The following is a 21983-nucleotide window of genomic DNA, read 5'->3' on the forward strand; positions in this document are numbered from 1 at the left end:
AGTTCTTGCACTTTTTGGAATTTTAATGGCTCTACCCCCAGAAAAACCAAGTCAAGTATGACATTAAAAAGGTCCAGTCCTTTGGCAGGACGAGGACGACTACAGTTATGAACACATAGAAGCCTTTTTTGACTGCGTTGTTCGAAATCTAACTAAAGCGATAATAGGAGCTTTACTTTCTGTTTATATTTAGCAGACCCACCGTGCATCCAATTCAAGCGGTAGTGGCGCCCAATTCCACAAAAACACAAACAAATTTACATTGACCCGGGCACAGAAAATTCAACGGAGAGTAAAAAGCTCGTTCCCCTACCACTTTGCCCATAAAATTATATTTTTTTCTTTTGTGCAATGACTTTGTAATTTGGAGAATACTCATGTTGACAAAAATTGCCAAGTGGCAAAGCAGTGATGGTATCATCATTTTAAACTGTACCATATTTCGAGTACCCATCACTTGTAGCAGCACTCACACATTTGGTCGCCACTCAACCAACCTTATGTTTACTAGCAACAACAAAACGAACCCAACATAAGAGCCGCAACAAAAGGTTTGTATACGAAGATGAAGTAAAAAAGAACAACAACACGAATATTTTCAAACTACTGACGTTCGTGCAAAAGAACACCAATAAAGTTGGCTGTGGTGGAGTAAGGGGGTTAGGAGTTAGTTTTTATACATTAACTACAGGATGACCTAGGTTAAGCGATTTGGAATTTTGGAAACCGGTAAAATTATTAATTTCAATATAGAAGTAGCTTGATAAATTTTTATAGCAAATTTAAGATTTTTACAATTTTTTTTTTTTTTTTTTTGGAAAACTTCTGTTTTTTATACAATAATGATTTAAAAAAATATGTCTCGATTCATATTTCAGTATTTACCCAAAGGATTTAATTTTTACACGATGATTTTATAAATTTGTTTGAAACTTCCTGTCAATGTTATCATTTAATTTTGAACAGCGATTAGAACTTTTTTCACTTGACCTTCCTGAAAAAAAGGTCTCTGTTATAAACGTTACTTTTTGTTTATAACCTAAATTTAAATCAAAACTTAACCCATTTTCATTTGGATCCAGAAGCCAGTCTTTGCATACGATGCTTGATTTTTGTCAGTCACTAATACCGAGTTATTGCTAAATATATACTAATACACCAAACATTCTGTGCCAATAACAAATAGATTTATTTCTCAACTGCAAGGTAATTATATTCATTGTGTTACTTCATCCACTAACTAAGCCCTTAATGATAAAACATAATGGTTACCCATTTCTGCATTAGACAAGCAGCTGTTTATTCTAGAAGCCTTTCGAACTACTAGATCCCTAAAGACGTAGTTTTTCGATTTTCTAGAAACCTAATAATCGTTGTTTTGATTTTAATTCGCCGCCGTCGGCCATAAAATCATTCCACTTCGTTCTCTGCTACGCACGTGTTTACCTTTTCACAGTGTAAAGAAGAAAACTACTTTTAATTAAAGAAAACTCAAATTTTCCACGAAACCATGGAAGAAGAGGGACCAGCAGAGGCAACCATCGACTTTGTGCCAGCCCTGTGCTTTGTGCCACGCGGCATTGCCAAAGATAAACCTGACAAAATTGTCTTGACCCAAGAGGAGTTGGCTCGTGTCATTAAGGAGACCAAAGATCGTTTGGACAGCGATGGGGAACATGAAGATGATGACGAAGACGACAATGAAAATGGTATGGATGTAGACGATGAAAATGAAGACGAAGAGGATGATGACCAAAATGAAGCGGACGAAGATGTACGCTCCGATACACGTAGCATTAATGACGAATTCGGTTTCGAACAATACGATGCGGAGGGCAATATTCGCGTGGCTGATATTGGTAACATTGTTGATCCGGATCATCAATTGCCCGATGAAGATGACGATTCCGAGGCGGAAGATGAAATTATTAAGCCCACAGATAACCTGTTGCTGGTGGGTCATGTGCAAGACGATGCTGCCAATATGGAGGTGTGGGTCTTCAATGAGGAGGAAGAAAGTCTGTACACCCATCATGACTTTTTGTTACCCAGCTTCCCCTTGTGCATTGAATGGATGAACCATGATCCGGGCAGTGATAAGCCAGGCAATATGTGTGCCATTGGTTGTATGGATCCAGTGATTACTGTTTGGGATTTGGATATACAAGATTCCATTGAGCCCACGTTTAAATTGGGTTCCAAGGGCAGCCGCAAGAAACAAAAGGAGGCCTATGGCCATAAAGATGCTGTTTTAGACTTGTCCTGGAATCGCCACTATGAACACATTCTGGCCTCGGGCTCGGTTGATCAAACTCTAATACTTTGGGATATGGATGAGGGTCAACCCCATACCACAATAACAGCTTTTGAGGAAAAAGTCCATTCCATTGAATTCCATCCCACTGAGGCCCAAACCATACTGACAGGCAGTGCTGATGGTGTGGTACGTCTCTTCGATTGCCGTGATCCAGAATTTGTTAATGCTTCATATGTTAAATGGACCACACCGGGAGAAGTTGAAAAGGTACTGTGGAATTGTACAGATCCTAATTACTTCATTGTTGGGTCCAATGATGGTTCGCTGCACTATGCTGATAAACGTCAGGCCAACAAACTGTTATGGTCCCACAAGGCCCACGATGAGGAAATCTCAGGCATATGCTTTAACTCGGAAGTTAACAATCTCCTAACTACCACCTCCACAGAGGGTTATTTGAAGATTTGGAATTTCAATGGAACAGAAATCAAACCAGTTTACTCACATGACTTTAAAATGGGCCGTCTGCAGTGCATGAAACAATGTCCCGAAGATCCCTTCACCCTGGCGTTTGGTGGAGAGAAGCCTCCTCGCTGCCGGGTATACAATATTAAGAATTTCGAAGCTGTGCGCCAAGTGTTTGGTGTCGGTGGTGAAGCTCAAGAATAGTAAAAACGCAGGCGTTTCTCTTCCATTATCCTTTCTCCTTTTTTACAAAGCTTTTATATTTGTATACAACACGTATTAAAAATGTTTTTATTTCGATATAGAAAATAAATGTAAACTTAACTAAATGACAAGTTGTTAGCTTTTTTCTTTTACGGAATGGACTAAAACTACTTGTTCTCCCCTGAGTAAAAGTTGTGGCAGGAATCTCCTTATTTCCACAGTTTTGCGATTCAGACTCTTAACTATTTGCTTGGGTAATTTTATTCCCAATTCTCGTAGTCTTTGGGAACAATCTTCACGGTTATCCTCTGAGGTAGGTAAAACAATATTGTCTTCGCAAAATTTATGTTTACGATGGGTATAACATTCCTCAACTTCGGTCAGCAAAAGGTTCCAATGACGATCGTATAACTTGAGAACACCTTCAACATAACCCTTAATTCCCTTTTCCTTTCTCACAACCACATGTATTCGTTCGCCGGAAGCTATGTAACCATTCAAGGCCTTAAGTGGTCCCACCGCATTTAGCATTTGCGTTATGATATTCCTTGTATGTTTGTTTTTAATTTTAGCCTTTGTCTTTATGGCCATTTGATGTTCCTGGAAACGTCGTTGACTCTTCTCCTCTTCCACCACGGTTTTTGTTGCCTCCTTAGAGCCACTGTCTTGTAGTTTATGACTCTTGGGTCTTTTGCCAACATCCCAGATGCCAACCTTTTTCAGGGCCGTTTCAAACGCTGCCATATTTTGATAGATCACCTTTGGTTGTTTTTCAGTTACCCGGAAGTCGGTGGCATAGAGGCAGCGTAGAGGATTGAATCGTTCGCTGGTTATGTCCAATTCATCCAACTGGCTTTCTAATGATGTTGATGGTGGGTTTTCTTCGCTTTTCGTTTTTTGTAGTTCTTTCTCAGGGGGAATAGGTTCAGGTGGTTCAATTGATTCGACATTATCTTTCTTTTCCGATTCAATTTTGTAAAGTTAGATGCAATTTAAAAGTGAGAAATCGCAAATTTTTAGATTTAATCTGCAGTAACCCGCTCTCAATGTTTTCCGTATTACCTCTTCTTCTTCTTGTAATAAGGTACATTCACATGCTATTCACATTTAAATGATGGCATAGTCCTTGATTTTTCTTAACACTGCTGTTTTAGAGAAACAAGACCCTCAATTCCAGATCTAGACTTTAAAAATAAATTTAATCAATGAAAATATTCTATTTATTTTATTTAAAACACAATTAGCTGACGAATTTAATTAATGTTTCTTCATAAAAATTGATATTCCCCCCGGAATGATAACAATGACAGCTATTCGAAAGGCCGGCAATGTTTTCAAGATTGCAAGGTAAAAATGCGTTATAATTGAATTAAATGGCTTAAATCGAACAAAATCTGATTGATTATATTTTTATTTAAAATAAAGTGCTTCCAATTGCAAAATAATTCAAGCTAGCCATTTTCGAGAAATTCCCTTCTTATTGTTATAGAAAATGTTATTCACATTGCAATGATAACACAGTATAAATACCAAACGGTGTAAGATCGGCTTTAATATAATGCTAGCTCTGTTCCCTTACGTGCATGAGTCTGCAATTTACTACATAATATGTGTTGCATAACACAAAATAACAGCACAATTCAATAGAGAGTCGCGTTTTTTATTTCCAAAAATAAAAAAGCAATTGTCCGCACAGAAACGGAATAGCATATGTTAATCGAAAGGGAGTAATTGCATTTCAAGGCGCAAATTAACAAAAGGCAGGTGTAATGTCGGCTTTCACTTAAAGCGTCATGGCGATAGATCAATTTTTGAAACCCATTTGTATACACATGCGGTAAAACAACCAGGAAATCCGTAATGTTTATAAACATAAGCTATTTAACCAATTTACAACAAGTAAAATAAAGGTGCTTGTAAAAATTATTTAATTTTAAAAGCAAAAGCAGAAAAGATTCCATAATTTGTAGATCAGAATAAGAACAAAATTTTCTTTTTTGTAACTTATACAAATGTATTTATTGAATTAAAACACACACAAAATTACAATAAGTAGTATATCAACAAGATAACATCCCCCAAACAACCTTTATAAACAGGGATATATAGATATTTTTTTTTTAAATTTCACCGACCGCAATTTAGCAATCAGTCATGGTGCAACGACGCTTTTTAACGGTACGTTTAGGACATGGCTGGCCTCCATTTTTAGGCTCCGAAATTACATAACGATAACGTTCCGAATAGCCAAGACCACAGCGAACACTACATTCGGACCAATTAGACCATTCCGACATGATGCAACCCTCCGGAATTGAGTCGTCGTTATTGGCAGTGATAATACCAGTATTGTAAGGGCGATATGAGGGAATATTTAAAAGAGGTGCTGGCCGGGAAGTGGTAATTTGTGTTGGCTGATTGTTTGCCAAACGACCGCAGGTATTCATACAATCATTTTCAGTCAAGAAGTTGTTGCGATTGCCACGACAGCCACCATAGGTGAAGGTTTCACAGCGACCAGTATCCTTGTTATAGCCATAGCGCATATAGCTGCCACGACAGGGACCGCTATCAAAACGGCTGGCACAGATTTCTAAAAAATATATATATATATTTTATTTTCTAAAATCATATATTGGCCTCTTTTACATACCCTTGGCCATTTCAAAGTTAATGTTACAATCTTGAGCCAACGTACATTCCTTCTGTTGATTCAGGTCCATGCGTTTGGTGCACTCTTCCTTCACGCTGCCTTCCTCCAGCAACAACACACGTGTACGAATTGTAACACCCTTACCACAGGTGGCAGAGCAAGGACTCCAATCACTCCACTGAGTTGTGGGGCACATGGGATCGGGTAATTCAACTTCCTCGAAGGTACATTCAGGACGCATGCACTTTTGTTTCTCCACCACAGTTATGTGCGGGCAACGTTTACGACCCAAATGATTTAGGAAAGTGCGGGTTCTCATTGTTATACCAATACCACATGAAGCTGAACAATCCGACCAACCACTCCAGGGTGTTGTTTGACAAATACCGGTTCCCTCACCATTTTCATTGACCAAAGAAGAGGAATTTGCCAAATTTTCTCCCTCATCATCATCGTCTTGTTGGGCGCTATAATTGAATCAGTGTTAGAAAGCCATGGAGGTGAGATTTATTTTTAACTACATCTTACCCGCATTCTGGTATGGCGGCAGCACACATTTCCTTGGACACCAATTGTCTGGCACATTTGGCCATTTCAGCCTTTTCGGGATTTACATATTGTCTGGTGCGCATGCGTATACCCTTACCACAGGTAACCGAACAAGGAGCCCAGGGTGAATAATCTGTAACTTGGCACTCGGCTGCAAAGAAAAAATTGAGCCATTAAACATAAAGTTCTAAAGAGTTCCATACTCCAAATCTCACCTCTAGTATCCTGATCCTCGGTATCATCAGACACTTCCAATTGCAAGGCCTGCAAAAAGTCATCATCACAGTTTCTGGAAATAATCTTCTCTCTTCTGAGATACAATTTGGCCAAGGGAACCATTGTCTTTGTCTGGGGATTGTAGAATGGGGCACGTGGATCTTCAGGATACATGGGTGTAATGCGATACATACGCTCACGTGGTTGTGTCTCTAAATTCGGCGACATATATGTTATGCCACTATCGGTACCAGCATCCCAGGGATACAAATCGAAATCCATTGATTCTTTCCACGAACAATCAGCAGTACACAAATCCACGCCGCTAATACCCACAACCCAATCGGGGGAAGGACCAAACATTGAAACCATTGAGACTTTATTGTGTTTGCGATCGACACGGAATGTTGAGGAGGTGTTGGCATTTACATTGGGATACCAAAGACCGGCAGCCTTAATGAGGGTACGCAATCTGGGGCCTTTGGAGCGTAATTCGGCCTCCAAGGCGCTGGGCGAGCCAAATTCAGCCAAAGACTTAAAACCATCGGTGGCAATGTGATTCTCACCCCAGAACGAGAAGTTTGTTTCGTGGGAAGCTCCAATAATATCAGAGAAATGGGTTAGCCATACGGCAAATGGATAGTCTTTGGGATGGGTTTCATTAGACCAAATGCCCTCAAAAACAAACTGGAAAATTTAAGGTAAAATAATTCACAATTGTTATTCCAAAAAATCCATTATTTTTACTTACACTATATTTGGCCTCATCACAGGCACAACACTCCTTTTGTACGGTGGTATGATCCACTTTTCTTTCACAAATAACCTGTGTCAACTGACCATCATCGGAGAACCATGATCGTGGTCCTTCATATACCATTGCGGATAGTGATACACATCCCGAACCAGCTTCGGGCGCCACCCACATTACTTGAATTTCGGTTTTGGGTAAATCATCAGCCTCGGCCACTGTATTGACGCAACGATCACTGAATTTGGTCAACGAATCACTGAACAATTGGAAACGACCGACACGTTGTGGATTAGCGGGAATGGGACGTCTGCCACCGATATGCGCCTCAGCCGTAATGGAAAAATGTGTGAAATGTTGTACTTTCATATGGGTGCGGGAGCCAAGCAGAAGTACTGGAAAAGAAGAAAATAGAAAAATTTTCAGTGTGCAAGGTAAAAGTTGAGACATTTTAAATTAGGAATAAGCTAAGTAAAATAAAATAATAACCATAGAAATTGTTTTTTTTTTCGTTAACCACGTTACCACGTTACCACGCCACATAATATTGTACATAAAAATACATTTTTCCTTCTCTTTTCCATAAACTCAACGTTTTATTTTATCTCAAACATCAAAGTACCGCTAAAATAACTTTTTGGTGAAAAATTGATGTGTTGCCTGGCCACATACAAGAATATGGCAACTCCTTAAACAAATGAGCCATCAAAGCCGTTTTTACACAATTTTTCTTGTTTTTGCATTACTGTAAGCAAACATCTGGCAACACCTAAACAAATAGACGCCTTTTGTTTTTCTTCCTCATTCCTCTACATCTAAAAGCCGCCAAATTTGTCAGAGAAAATATTTAATCAAAAACAATTTTATTGTTAAAACAAAAAAAAATAATTAAGTAATTGTTGTTCTAAAGCGATAACGAGTGGATATTTATATTATCAGACAAAAATTCTGAAGAAGTTACCCACGCGTCAAGGAACAAACAGCAGGTAGGCGCCAAAATTTATTATACTTTCATTTATTTCGAATATTAACATTTCAATCCTTTAACTAAGGATTTTCCTCGATTTTCAGCCAAAAAATGCCTTCGCTGAATCAAACTATTGTCGATGAATCCGAATTCCGGAGTTGTGGAGAAATTATGGTGGCAACAAATGGAAAATTTGCAATGAAATGCCAGTACTGCAATTGCAAGGTCTTCACCAGACTCCAGTCTTTTATGAGGCATATATATCAATCCCATAATGATAGAATTAACTTCCAAGCGAATGCTGATTTTATGGTATATGCAGTAGAAGAGTTAGTCAATCGCACAATGCGTGAAGCGGACGAAAGTGAAGAATCTGGAGTGGCAGAAGACGATTTTAAGTGGTCAGATGATGATGCCGATGATGAGGAAGAAATTGTGGAAAGAAAATCTTCGGCCCTTAAAGCTTTGCTTCAAAAGAACAATAGAGGTGGAAAAAGGGAAGGAGATAAAACTAAGAAAAGTGGACCTTCCTTGGCCAACACTTCAATTTTAAATGCATTGAAAGAATGTGATGTCACATTAAATTTTGAAGACAATCTCGATGAGACATTGAATACAAATAACGGGGAAAGTGCAAAGGGTGCAGCATTGGCAAACATGTCAATATTAAATGCCCTGGAGGATTGCGATGTATCTTTGAATTTCGTTGACAATTTGGATGAGACAATCGTTGAAAAGGACAAAGAGTTGGAGGAGGTAAATAAAAACCATACAAGTGGAAATTCTTCCGATATGACCTCGAACTCTAATACGGATAATGAAGATGACTGCGATATGATGGATAGTACATTGTTGAAATGTATACAAATGGATTTGGAATTGGAAGCAGACAGTCTCGGTGGATCGAAATCGAAGAAAAATAATAAAAAATCTAAAATGGAAACAGTTTCAGAAAAGGAAGAAGACGACAATGAAAAAATGTCCTTTGGAGAAGATGAACTAAATACAACGCTTACAGAAGATAATACCAACGATGAGACGACAAAGAAAAAAGATGGCCTCAAGAACCTTTTGAGTGGTTTAGAAGGCCTGGAAGATGTTGATGATCTATTGGACAATATTGAGGATAGTATATGCCATAGACCAGATAGTGAAACAGATCATGCTGTAACAGAATCGAGAGAAGAGGATGATGGAAACGTGGAAAAAGATGTGGATGTGAAATCTCAAAAACCAAGAAAGTCCATATTGGAGTTAAAATTAATGGCCGATTTGGATATGGATGAAGAAGATTTAGAAGATTGTTTAAACAGCAGCTGTTTGCCTAAGGAGAAAGAAGAAGATGGAACCAATGAGGATATGGCAAAAGAGGAAGCGACTCCCAAAACCGAAAATAAATCCAATGACCAAGAATTGGCATCTGCTAATAATGAGCAGAAACTAACAAAGAAAGTAAAAACCACTCCCACATCTACAAAGAACAAGAGAACCCCATCCACTAGGGAGGGTAATCTCAATAAGGTGGTACATATCACGCCAAAATCTGAAAAGTTGTCAACAACAATTCGACACTCACCACAGCGTAAAAAGTCTCCAGAAACTATTAGAGATGCGCAAGTAACACCAAAATCGAAAAAGGTTAATCTTAAATCACGAAAAATTTCCGTAAGTGACAGGCAATCCCCGTCAAAATTAGACAACTTGGAGACCAAGGATTTATTGGAAACCAAAAAATTTGAAGAAGGTCTAAGTGAAGAGAATTCCTCAACATTGGTTTATACTGAGCGTGACTTACAAACCGTAGGAGAAGGAGGAGAAGATAAAGATTCTGGCGAAGAAGGGCCAACCATAGTAAATGATCTGAAATCTTTGCTTTGCAAAAATTTGGATAATGAAGAAGACTTGGATATGCTCATAAATCAACTGGAGACTTCAGGGACATCAAAAGACTTAGAAACGAGCCCCGACGAGGTGGAGAAAAGCGGGGAAAATGAAGGAGAAAACCCCGTTGAAAAAGCATCTGATAATGTTTATTCCGAAGATATAGAAAAAGAAACTCATGTTGAAGACGATAATGATAAGGAAGAGGAAATGCATGACTATACCATGTCTGACTTAGAAGAAATGGAAGAGAATCAAGAGGCAGAGCAAGATGGGAAACATATTGACAAGGATCCACAGGATAATTCAAAACGAGATTCAGAATCAAAAATTGAAAACAATGTAGATAATGGCAAGGAAAGTCTTGATAAAGAAGTGGTAGAGGAAAGTAAAGATGAAGAACAGAATGATTCAATGTCTGATATGGAGAATGATGAAGAAAAGGACGACTTAGAAGATGATATGGCAATTTATAATAAATTTCTGGGACTTACAAAGGAGAATATTGAAACGGAAGAAACAAAGAATGACACCTCCTCGGAAACAAATGGTGTAGATATGGAGAAGCTTGAAATGGAAAATAAAATGGAGAAGGAAGAGGATAAGAAAATGGAAGAAGACACAGAGGAAAAGTCTGATGACAACAAGGAAAAACCAGAAAAGACGAACGAAGAAATGGAGTTGGAGGATGGAATTGAAAAGAACGACGAAAAGAATGAAAGTCAGGAAAATGTAGGGTCCAACAATGACCCAGAAGATAAAAAAGAACATTCAGAGTCTGCCGGCCAATCTATGGAAAATGATGACTTACGTTTGCATGTAGATGAAACGTTACGAAGCAATAAATCGGAAACTAATGGCATGGAGGATCAGGAACAAAATCAAGAAAATGATAAGGAGGTTGAAAATTGCAAAAAAGTCGAAAACAATGAGCTGAACCCAATGTTAGCTGGTGATAAAGAAGATGGCAAAATACAGGAAAGTGAGGAAAAAGATAAAGATATTGAAAATGATGCAGATTTGGACGATTTTGAAAATCTTTTAAATGAAGATTTATCCAAGGCCTTAGAAAAAGCTTTGGGAGATGAAAATGATATTTTAAAAATGGACGATGAAGAAACAGAAACCCCTTCTAAAACAGATGAAATGCTAAAGGATGACAAACAAATAAACAATAGGGAAAATGAACCTCCAAAAGAAATGCCCAAAGAAACAGTAACACCCACAAAATACTTGGCAAGTCCAAAGATAACAAAACAAATTACACCTCAGACGAACAAATCCAATTCTACAACAAAAAACAAGAAAATAGTTATAGAAAAGAAGGAAAATCAGGAAAACTATCAGGGAAAATTCAGTAAAACAAATCTAAAAGCCCGTCACAAACAAGGCAAACCAGTCATTAACCAAGAAAATATTAAAACTACAATTAATCAAGTCTTAATAAAAGAATCTACTAATATCGAAACTTTAGCTTCAGCATTAACTAAAAGTCCCCTCAAATCCTTACAAAATCTTCCATCTAAAGTTCACTTCTCCCCCACTGTAAACAGAATGGAACAGCGAACGCCTTTAGTCAGTATTGCACAGATTAAAAAGGAAAAAATTACACCAGCTCGTTGCTTTATCAACATGAATAGAGGTGAAAGAACTCCAATGAAGGCTGAAGATATATTCCTAAAACAAAGTCCTAAATCTAAAGAGAAAACCAATGAAAAGTTGAACAAATCCGTTACACCCAAGACTCCTGATTTTAAAACCTCCAGGAAATCACCATCACAGTGCAAAGTAAATTTGGTTGAGAAAGATCTTATCAAAACTCCAACAGCTACAAATCGGGTTACGAGAGCAATGTCCAAATCTCCAACTAACACAAAAACCCATTCCACATTTACTACCCCACAAAAAACACGAAATTTGTCGGTGAAAATCTTACGTTGTACCTCGGCACAAAAGAAAGATGGAAATGAAAACCATTTTAAGACACCTTCCGGCCAGAAAATACTCCAGAAAAGCCCCTCAATCAGCCCGAAAAACATAAAACCCTCTCCAATTGAGGAAAAAAGTTTATTGGAAAATCAAATAAATACAGAACAAATATCCAATACATTTAAGCTACCCAAGGGTATAACTATTACAAAACTTGCAGGTCATAATAGCAACGCAACTCCCACTGGTATAGAAATAACACCCAGTCGTTCAAATTATTGCAAACAAAATTTTACCGAACAGAGTCTACAACAATTGGAAAATCCTATAACACAATATAAGGATTCGGCCACAGAATCTCTAATTAGAAGTATACCTTCGTCTATAACAATAACAAAATCCGACATTGAGCCTTCAACTTCGTTGGCTTCAAGGTTAAGAGCACGTCAGGCCTCTATTGATATTGTTAGCGGTAGCCATCGTACCTCTCCCTCGAATTCCAAACATAGTCTTGATTATAAGAGTTATGCTGTCCAGCGATCAGCTCGCAAAAAAGAGGTCTTGCAAAGAATGCGTAACATTAAGAAGCAAATTTTCAAATCAATTGGTAACGAAATTGTGGGACAACATTTGAGAGCAAAATCGCCACTGGTTAAAAAGGCCAAACGTTCCAAGATACAAATAGAAAATGTGGAAATATTACCCAACATCAAAGATGAGGTTCTAACACCACTGTTAAATCAACAAAATATATCACCGCAAATATTGAAAGAAATTGACACACAGCCATCTCCAAAAACATCTATGGTTGATAATGCGAAATCCACATTAACACCATCGGCAACGGACAAGACACCAAAAGCATCCCCCAGCGAAAAGGAGACAAAAACAAGAAGCTCATTGTCGCCCAAAAATGAAAAAGCTGACGCCACAAAAACTAATTGTCCAGTATCGCCCTCCTCTCCAACCAATACAAAAGATGCGGCGACCAACATTACCAATCGTGGCGCAAAAACACCCTCTTTAAGAAAGGCTCCCAAAACACCAAAGGCACCCAAGACTCCATCCACCAGGAAACGACGTGCAGCATCGCCACTTTCGGATGCTGATATGCAAATAAAACGAGCTCAAAAATCACCCCATTTGGAAGAGAAAATGGCTATGGAATCAACACAATTGGGCCTATCCGATAGTGTAGTTGATTTTCTACAGGTATTTTGGTAGTTTTGATATTTCAAATCGAATACTAATTCCTCTTTTTGTTTTGTATTTATTTCAGCGTGATTTGAAAGCAAATCGCATTAATGTGGAAAGCATATTAGAAGAGATGCCAATTGATGATGTTACTCCAGATGAAACCCCTGAGAGTACAATGGCATCGACTACTGATGCCAAGGTATTAGAAGCCAAGGTGGAAGAAAAGGAATGTCTTGAGAAGGAAAAGGGAGTCTTGAATCAAGAGACCAAAAATAAACAAAGTCAGGAAGCTAAAAAGGCAGACACGTCGGAAAATGTTAAGGAAAATGATTCCGAGAAAAGCGATGGATCTGAAATACTTGATGATCTAATGGAGCAAGTGGTAAGATAAAAATACAAAATAGTAAATTGGAAAATTTCATAAAGTATTTGTTTAATTTCTTTTAGGAGGAAGAAATAAAACCCGTTCAAAGTACGCAGGAAACTAAACCTATAACAAAGGTAGGTGGATATACATATTTGTTTTAATGTACTTATTCTCACATTAATCCAAATTCTTACAGGCATCAAAAGAGCATGTTGAAGATTACAATGAGGAAAAGGATATAGCACTCCTGGACAAAGTTGGGGTAAGCATGAATAATGAAAGTGAAATGAAATTTTGCTGATGTTTACTTCTTCTCTGCCTTTCAGTTGAGAATAATCAAAACTCCCGACATCGAAAATTTCTATGTTATTGAAGAAATTGAATCAATGCAAAAAATTGCACAACAATTTGCCACCGCCTGCAAGCCATTTTCGAATGTATTCAGCATCAAACAAGCCGAAACGGATAACACATTCGAACTGCTCTTGAGAAATGTCAATGATTCGTTGAAATTAGACTTACAACTAAGCGACATGAAACGTTTGATTAATCTCATTGTAATGTGGTATGCCAATTGGTATAACAACAAATTGATTGAAAAGAAAACAATACCCGAAGCAATTAATAAGTATCTATTAATGTTCTTCTATGTTCCAAAAACAGTTAAACGTTTCTATTATTGTGAATTTTGTACGGATCATTTTACTACCGAACATCGTTACTACACACATCGCATTAAACATACGGGTGCCACATTTCCCTACCAATGTGGTAAGTGTGTCATGGGTTTCACGCGAGCAAATTCTTTGAAGTTGCATGAAGCAAGTTGTAAAAAAACACCGGGCGGCGAGGTACCAACAAAATTTCAAAATTCCAAAGCCTATGGCAACAAGGATAATACAAAGACAATTGTTCACAGAGCCGTTAAAACTGCATATGTATGTGCAAAGTGCGGTGGATCCTTTGGCAATGAAAGCGAAATGAATGCCCATTTGGCGGCATGTTTTCGTACATTAAAACGACAACCTAAATTGTGTACACCTAGGCCGAAGCAAAAAGTTGAGCCGTATGCAAAGAAGTAGATTAGATAAATATTGTACTATTTGTTATTTATTTTCATGGCCTGAAAAAACTCAGCAATCTCTTTGGAATTTTAGTAAAATTAAGATTTAAATGTTTTATTGTTAGTTTTCTTTTTTTAATTTTATAAAATGTAAGAAATTGCCATAACTAGTAATAAGTAACGTCATGTTTAAATATGTTTTACATTCATTTTTTTTGTAACCTCATCGCATATGTTTTAAACAACAGTAATGTCTACTGCAGTAATAATGCAGTAATGTCTACTACCGTCATGTCTACTTTTTTCAATTAATTACACTTACAGTGTAACAAGTTTTTTTTTGCATTTTTTTATTTTTATTTTATTTTTATAACACTAATAAATGTGTGTATGTGCTACATTTGTAATGTACTTTTAAGAGCAATTTCTTTTTATATTAGAAAACTCGAAAAAGAAAAGATATCACCAACATGAACTCAAGATCAATTTTCAAAATATAGTTTTCAAAAAAGGTAAGTAAGTAGTCGTCTACTAAACTCTTCCCGTGGTAGTTCAAGTCCTCAAAAAAATATATTCAAATTAGGTTCACTTCTTGGTACAATCACACAAGCCTTAATTCGATATTTCGGGTTATTTTTGATAGACTAACAACAAATATTCAATATAGTTATAGTTGTCATTTTACAGAACCTCCAAATTGTAGCAACTTTGAGGATAACCGATTGGGTCATAAGTCAAGTTTTCAAATGGTCCGGCTGGTCCTGTCAAAGAAGAATTATAAATAAATTACATTTTTCAAAATTGGAAATTTTGACCAGGAATAAAGCATTTTCAACCGGTTGGATCTAGCGGCTCCCAAACGACCCGAATTTCATATAATCAAGGAATTTCACTTCCGCTCCCCTTGCTCATATAAACGATAGCCATTATTTACTGCAAGAAAGCCCTTTTTGAAATAGGGGACACATAACAATATTGTTGGGAATGATATGACTGGCGAACTAGCTCAAGGTGGTTCTCAGTCGGTTGATTTACGGATTGAAGAAACTGTCAAATCACCTATAATCTATTATGTCAGCCAACTCTCTCATCGAAGAAGCATGCAGAAGATATCCCGGGCCACCTGGGCGATAATCTTGATGCAAATAACCATATATAATCTATTATGCCAGCCAACTCTAAATGGCTCTTGTCGAAGAAGCAGGCAGAAGATATCCAGGCCACCTGGGCGACAATCCTGATAAAAATAACCAGTTCCTTTCTTTCAATTAGTAAGTCCGATTTAAAAATCGTGGTGGGCATATTAACTAGACACTGCAGTATCACACTGATCACTGTAGTATACTATGTACTACTGTAGGCTATGCTGTAAAGCGAAAAACATAGGCTGCTCGATAGTTCTATTTAGACGTAGATCCCATCATCATCCACAGGTTTGCTAAAAACATATCATGGCTAGGTAAGCCTTTATATGACTATATATCCCTATCCCTTTTTTCTTTTCCAATTTATATATTTCCTACATAGCTAATTCTTGCTATGGTCTCTGAGTAAAGAAGCTATCCACTCTATGGCGGTTGTGTATCCTGTAACCCTACCTAACCTTAAACTACTTCAGCCAGATATTTAACAAGGGAGGAATTACTATAATAAGAACTAAAAGTAATCAGAAAATATTCTATTTCACATCTAAAACAAAGGTCGTATTTTTGGTCCTTCTAAGTATTTATGGAAATGGAAAAGGATTTTAGAAAGCAATAAAAAATTAATAGTAACAATGACTGGGATCCAAAAATAACCAGATTATTCAACGAGTTGAAAATCTTGCATCAAAAATATATTTAATTATCGGATGCAACATCTCTTGACAAATACTTCAAACACTGTTGCAGTCTGCATTTTTTTCATTTTTAATAATTTTAATTATTTCTCTCTTCTATTCCTTTGTTTTTTTGAATTGCTGGCAATAAACTTGAGACATAAATGCAATCTTTAGTATTAATTAATATACATAGTCAGTTTTATGATGTGCCATGTAATAATATTGCATTCAACATACATACATATATTAACTCCCACACATTCTGTCACGAGTGTGTGTGTGTGGGGGCACATACATTTCCATTTTCATCATAAACATGAAACGGTCATAAACATGCACATACTTACTGTTATAGGTTTTTCCGGGCACATAACCATTGGGGCCATCAGCCACAATTAGTCTATAGCCATTGTCGCCGCGTGTGCGCCTTCCATGTGGCAAATGTGTTGGAGCACGAGTGCAAGCATTGACACATGTCACACAAATCACTGCGATTAGGCAGAAATAGAATAGTCCGGCTGAGCGTTTAGCCAGCAACATTTTAATTAAAAACTAAAAAAAAAATAAATAACAAAAGAAAGAAAGAAAAAACAAATTCAAAGCATTGGTGATTGATTGTATGTGTATGGTGGGGGTAATTTTCCTATTTTTTATTCTAGAACACAGAATATTGAATATTTTTCTGATTGAATAATTTAATGATAACACTAGACACAATTCCATTTCAATATTATTATTTTTTTCTTATTGACACTTGTTCCACCAGTTATCACTATTCAGTTAGTTGTGCTACTATCACTTAAAACAACAAGGAATTATGGCTTCTGGAATATGTAGTTTTTTCTTTCCGTTTTCAAATAGACTTCATATAGATTTTTTGTCAAGGCATCAACCTTTTAAGAGCAATCGTTTTCAATTGTGTGATAATTGTTTGCTTGCGATATTATTTTCACTTCGCTTATATTTTTTTTTATTTCTTGCTCCGCTCTTGCCTTTATTTGAAAATCCGTACCGCCAAAGACCAGAGAAGTTGATTGAAGAACGCACACGAGATGACTGATTCGAAATTTTGGTTTTTTGTGTTTTGCATCTCCAACTGCGAAGACAAGAATTTTTTTCTTTTTTTTTGAGATGGAAAACAATATAAAATACTATCTCTGGCGAACAGAGGCGCCACAATTATGGGAGATGTAAGATTCATGTGCATATGTGCATATGTAGGTGTAGAATTGACTTAAAATAATATTTTTTGGAAAGAAAATTACTTTTAAAAATTAATTTAAATTTAATTTAAAATTACTAAAAAATAATAATGTTTTAGTGTTGTCTTGCTAAAAATAATTACAGATATAGTAATAACTAAAATAATATGCTAATAATATTATAATGATGGTAACAATAATAATAACAAGAATAATAATAGTAATAATAATAATAATAATAATAATAATAATAATAATAATAATAATAATAATAATAATAATAATAATAATAATAATAATAATAATAATAATAATAATAATAATAATAATAATGATAATAATAATAATAATAATAATAATAATAATAATAATAATAATAATAATAATAATGATAATGATAATAATAAGAATAACAATAACAATGATAATAATAATAATAATAATAATAATAATAATAATAATAATAATAAAAATAATAATAATAATAATAATAATAATAATAATAATAATAATAATAATAATAATAATAATAATAATAATAATAAAATAATAATAATAATAATAATAATAATAATAATAATAATAATAATAATAATAATAATAATAATAATTTTGTAACTACAATCTTGTCCTTAAACCATAGTAACAAAATATATTTTTATGAATTGCTTTGAAAATATAGTTTCGAAGGTTTTTAAAAATTATATGATTATGGAACCACTGAACTTCCGACATTTACAGGTTATTCGTTACGAGTGATATATGTGGGATCTATATCCAAATATGAACAGATCTCGATAAAATTTAGCAAAGGTATTTCTCAGCTGTATTTGATATATCTCCCAGAACATCGTTGTTACGGATTGCATATTACGGCTGTGGAGAACAAATATAACAAATCGGATGAAAATATATATGGGAGCTATAGCTATATCTGAACCGATCTTCACGAAATTTGAAGTACTAGCTTCTAGACTAAATTCGGCCGTAAGTGCGAAATTCCATCCCATTTGGTCTAATATTACACGTTTGGAGAACAGTAAAAGGCAAATCGGACGGAGATATATATGGGAGCTATATCTAATTTTTGTCCGATTATTTCCAATTTCAATAGGGTTCAACAAATGATTTGTGCAAAATTTCATCTCGATCAGGCAATAAATGCGACCTCTACTTTGTTTACAAAAAATACATGGACAGACGGACGGACGGACATGCATAAATCGACCCCAACATATGATTCGATGTAGATCATCCAAAGGAACTATGGGCCTATCTCGTTTCCTTTTGCCTGTTACAAACAAATGCACAAAGACATAATGCCCTGACCACTTACTGGTATAGGGTACAAACAGGATAGTGGATATTGGGATAGCATGACATGCCGCCCAATATTTCCTATAACGAATAACTATAACGAATTTACCAAAAACAAACACCCGAATTCCAGGACACACTACGCGACAACAGAATACTGAGTGCAAGGAGAAAACCCACTTCTTGGGCTCTATAATTGAAATCCTCGACGGGAATGAATGTGTTGCCAATGACAACCCAAACAGACAGATCCATCAGATTTCTGTTCGTCTTTCTGTCGGATGACAAAATGAATATGTCGATTACCCCAGTGTCTCGAACAAAAATGCTCAGATGCCTGGACTAAGAAAAGCTGAGTAACCAGACTATTTTGAAGTCAAGAAACCCATTCCTCAGGGACTTAGTCAAGACAGTGCTTCCTCTGATGTCTGGGATTCGCCATAACTGCTTGACGAATGGGAAAAAGGTAACAACATGCTGTAAATATGGATGTGGACATTGTATGGTATTAGGAGAAAACCGCAATGTTTTTTAACCCATAGAATCTCAGAATACGATGTGGTGTCAAGTGTCAGCGAACGACACTCTCCCAGATTTCTAATAAATTCATTCATCAAATACAGCTTAGGAAACCAAGAAGACATAAGATAATTTTGATATTATGGATAAGGAGCAAATTTTCAACATTAAACTGTTAACTTTTCTCCACCTCCACCCTTTTATCTTTATTCTAAGCTTTTGTAAGAAATTCTACGCCACTGGAATGAATCCAGATTATACTATAAAGAAGGCAGTATGATTCGGATTTCAAATCAATAAAATCACACAAAAAGGTTTAAAATTGATAAGAAAATAGCAAAGAGGGAGAGAAAGGGAGAGAAAGGGAGAGAAAGAGAGAACTACCAAATAATTTTAGAGAAGAAACCGTTTATTTGAAAGTTGTTGATGAAGGTCAAAACGTGGAAATGAAATAGGAGTGAAATACATTTAACAAATCAATTATAAACATATTACAATCTTCTAAAAATTCAGCAACTTCTAGTTTGGAGGATATGAAGTTATCACCGAGAAAGAGATTATTTGTAGAGAGCTGGTATTTTTATGAAATAGGCTATGCTTCGCATAGTATTGAAAGTAATAATTCTAGAGCTTCCCAACTGTAATCGCATTGACGTTTCAAAATTTCTAGTTTGGGAGATATGAACCACTAAAATCATCCTCGAGAATTAAAATTATTTATAAGTGGTTATTTTACCACATTCTCATCCCCGAGAATTAAAATCGTTCCAAGTGATTATTTCACCACAGGGGATATTTTTATGAAATATACTCTATGTTTTACTTTTTATCAACGCTTTTGAAACATTTGTACGCTTGAATTTATATAAATTCGATCAATATCCAGGGCTGGATCCTTGTTCTGCAAACAAATAAATAGAGAAAAAAATCCTTTATAAAATGTTTAATTTGACATTTCGTTTTCATTTCACATTTTTATAAAGTAGAATTGAGCGCCTACTTTACCCTGTGAGATCTTTTTAATTTTAGAGACATGTGATTTCACATTTTTTTTTTTCATTAAAAAAAAATTCTATAGAAAAAATCTCACAAATATATAACCTAACAAATACTACGCCAATTTGTAACTATCAAAATGTATCAAAGATTTTTATGGCTTTTTTGCAACATATTCAATTGAATTATTGTTTTCAATTGTTTTGTTGATGATTTCTGTAATTGAAATAAGCAGAGAATTCAATTTGCCTTCGATTTCTACTGCCATGGAAGACATGTTATTAGTCAGTCGGCGAACAGAATTTTGACCTTAGGGTTCAATTTATGAGCACAGCACCGAGAAGACAATCAACTGATAAAGAAATAATCAAAGTATTTGAACAGAAATATAAATATTTTAAAGAAATCTGGGTTATAATTTTTTGAAATGGATTCTCTCACATTTTGTGTACTTGGAAACATTGAAAAATTATTGTTTGACTTATTAAAATAAATAATTTAATGAATAAAAGAATTTTAAAAAATGATTATCATAAGAAAACATGGCGAAATTCTCTTTTAATGAGATGGAGTAATTATCTAATTTAGAATATAAAGGCCGGGAATGGACAAAAATACCGCAGGGCAACAATTGGGCAGCGTGTGACGTTTTCATTGGCCGTTTGAAAGCCATAATTCGTGTCAAAAGTGATCAATTCGAACAAATCTAAACTTATTCTAATATTTGATGTTATTTCCGACATTTTTTGCTTTCATTCAATAAAATTAAAAAAATTATGGCGTTTGACTTTGTTGCAGTTTTTTTTCTATCTCATCCTGTATTCTATATTTTAATAAAAACACTTAGATTTTTTATTACGCTGTTTTTATTATTAAAACATTTACATTTTATTTAAAATATTTCTTTGTTTCCTTTTTCAATTGTTTGTTTTTTTTCTTTGAATGTATAATTTATTTTTAATAAATTTGTGTGTGTGTGTATGTTTCTTCTTCAACTACCTCGGGTTTCCGTAATGGTTTTAGCCTAAATAATAATATTATTATATAAATATGTATACTGAAGAGCTATATGAGTTGGGTGTTTTTTGTTTTTGTATTGAATTTTCAACAATGTTTGTTTTTGTTTTGTATTGACGACCACAATTAATTCCTCGTTTATCTTCTTTAAGAGCTGAGGCTGGATTCTTGTTCTATGAAAATATATAAGGAAAAATATTTCGTTTATAAAATTTTTCATTTCATATTTCATAGAACAGGAATTGAGGCCCCGGTGATGTATTTTTGTTAATTTAAAATAAAATTTTAAAGTCAAGTTCCAAAAAGGCAAATCCAAACATTTTTGTCTTTAGTTTTGGTGTTTGCCTTTCCGAAACCAATCCTTAATTTAAATATTCTATCAAAAATGTTGGGTCTTTTTGTTTTCGGGGTTTTCCTTTTTTCAATGAATTTGGCTTCTATTTGAGTTCCGTTATTCGAATGTAAGACTATCAAGTGTTTGATTCTTTGTTTTTGCTTAAAAAAGCTGTAATGATGATTATACATTTTGTTTGACTTAGTGTTTAATAATAATAATAGAATATTGTATGCATGCTAAATATCTTTTATTTAGGAATCATAGTTATAATTGT

General features: G+C 35.3%; 4 protein-coding genes across 6 annotated transcripts; 2 read left to right on the forward strand and 2 right to left on the reverse strand.

Moving 5' to 3' along the window:
- The first annotated feature begins 1373 nt into the window (after positions 1 to 1373).
- LOC101895197 (periodic tryptophan protein 1 homolog) lies at positions 1374 to 3057 on the forward strand. The gene has a single exon (XM_005181864.4). The coding sequence runs from the start codon at positions 1511 to 1513 to the stop codon at positions 2924 to 2926; it is 1416 nt and encodes a 471-aa protein (XP_005181921.1). The 5' UTR covers positions 1374 to 1510; the 3' UTR covers positions 2927 to 3057.
- Positions 2978 to 4147, reverse strand: LOC101895474 (uncharacterized). Its single transcript, XM_011293519.3, has one exon. The coding sequence runs from the start codon at positions 3668 to 3670 to the stop codon at positions 3062 to 3064; it is 609 nt and encodes a 202-aa protein (XP_011291821.2). The 5' UTR covers positions 3671 to 4147; the 3' UTR covers positions 2978 to 3061.
- A 767-nt stretch (positions 4148 to 4914) lies between these two features.
- On the reverse strand, positions 4915 to 17455 carry LOC101894809 (spondin-1). Of its 3 annotated transcripts, none has more exons than XM_005181863.4 (7): positions 17334 to 17455; positions 16669 to 16873; positions 7096 to 7490; positions 6344 to 7031; positions 6108 to 6279; positions 5580 to 6046; positions 4915 to 5519 (listed from the first exon to the last, which is right to left on the reverse strand). In XM_005181863.4, exons 1-7 carry the CDS (start codon positions 17409 to 17411, stop codon positions 5068 to 5070), a joined length of 2457 nt encoding a protein of 818 aa, XP_005181920.2. In that variant the 5' UTR covers positions 17412 to 17455; the 3' UTR covers positions 4915 to 5067. The 3 variants fall into 3 exon arrangements, with proteins under 3 accessions (XP_005181920.2, XP_005181918.1, XP_005181919.1); XM_005181861.4 differs by having other exon boundaries at positions 17314 to 17416; XM_005181862.4 differs by having other exon boundaries at positions 17215 to 17371.
- LOC105261720 (microtubule-associated protein futsch) lies at positions 8136 to 14917 on the forward strand. Its single transcript, XM_020036172.2, has 5 exons — positions 8136 to 13084; positions 13152 to 13451; positions 13517 to 13570; positions 13633 to 13698; positions 13763 to 14917. The coding sequence occupies exons 1-5, from the start codon at positions 8174 to 8176 to the stop codon at positions 14516 to 14518; spliced, it is 6087 nt and encodes a 2028-aa protein (XP_019891731.1). The 5' UTR covers positions 8136 to 8173; the 3' UTR covers positions 14519 to 14917.
- Positions 17456 to 21983: the final 4528 nt, after the last annotated feature.

This window comes from Musca domestica, unplaced genomic scaffold (genome assembly GCF_030504385.1).
Source record: "Musca domestica strain aabys unplaced genomic scaffold, Musca_domestica.polishedcontigs.V.1.1 37, whole genome shotgun sequence".
Lineage (NCBI taxonomy): Eukaryota > Metazoa > Arthropoda > Insecta > Diptera > Muscidae > Musca > Musca domestica.

What these genes read in the sequence shown, in the direction of transcription:
- LOC101895197 (XM_005181864.4), top strand. Translation starts at nt 1,511, where the DNA reads ATGGAAGAAGAGGGACCAGCAGAGGCAACCATCGACTTTGTGCCAGCC.
- LOC101895474 (XM_011293519.3), bottom strand. Translation starts at nt 3,670, where the DNA reads ATGGCAGCGTTTGAAACGGCCCTGAAAAAGGTTGGCATCTGGGATGTT.
- LOC105261720 (XM_020036172.2), top strand. Translation starts at nt 8,174, where the DNA reads ATGCCTTCGCTGAATCAAACTATTGTCGATGAATCCGAATTCCGGAGT. An exon ending in ATGATCTAATGGAGCAAGTG is followed by an intron (nt 13,452 to 13,516) that starts GTAAGATAAAAA and finishes AATTTCTTTTAG; the next exon opens with GAGGAAGAAATAAAACCCGT. An exon ending in CACTCCTGGACAAAGTTGGG is followed by an intron (nt 13,699 to 13,762) that starts GTAAGCATGAAT and finishes TCTGCCTTTCAG; the next exon opens with TTGAGAATAATCAAAACTCC.
- LOC101894809 (XM_005181863.4), bottom strand. Translation starts at nt 17,411, where the DNA reads ATGCAAAACACAAAAAACCAAAATTTCGAATCAGTCATCTCGTGTGCG. An exon ending in GTGATGAGGCCAAATATAGT is followed by an intron (nt 7,032 to 7,095) that starts GTAAGTAAAAAT and finishes TAAATTTTCCAG; the next exon opens with TTTGTTTTTGAGGGCATTTG. An exon ending in TAACTTTGAAATGGCCAAGG is followed by an intron (nt 5,520 to 5,579) that starts GTATGTAAAAGA and finishes TATATTTTTTAG; the next exon opens with AAATCTGTGCCAGCCGTTTT.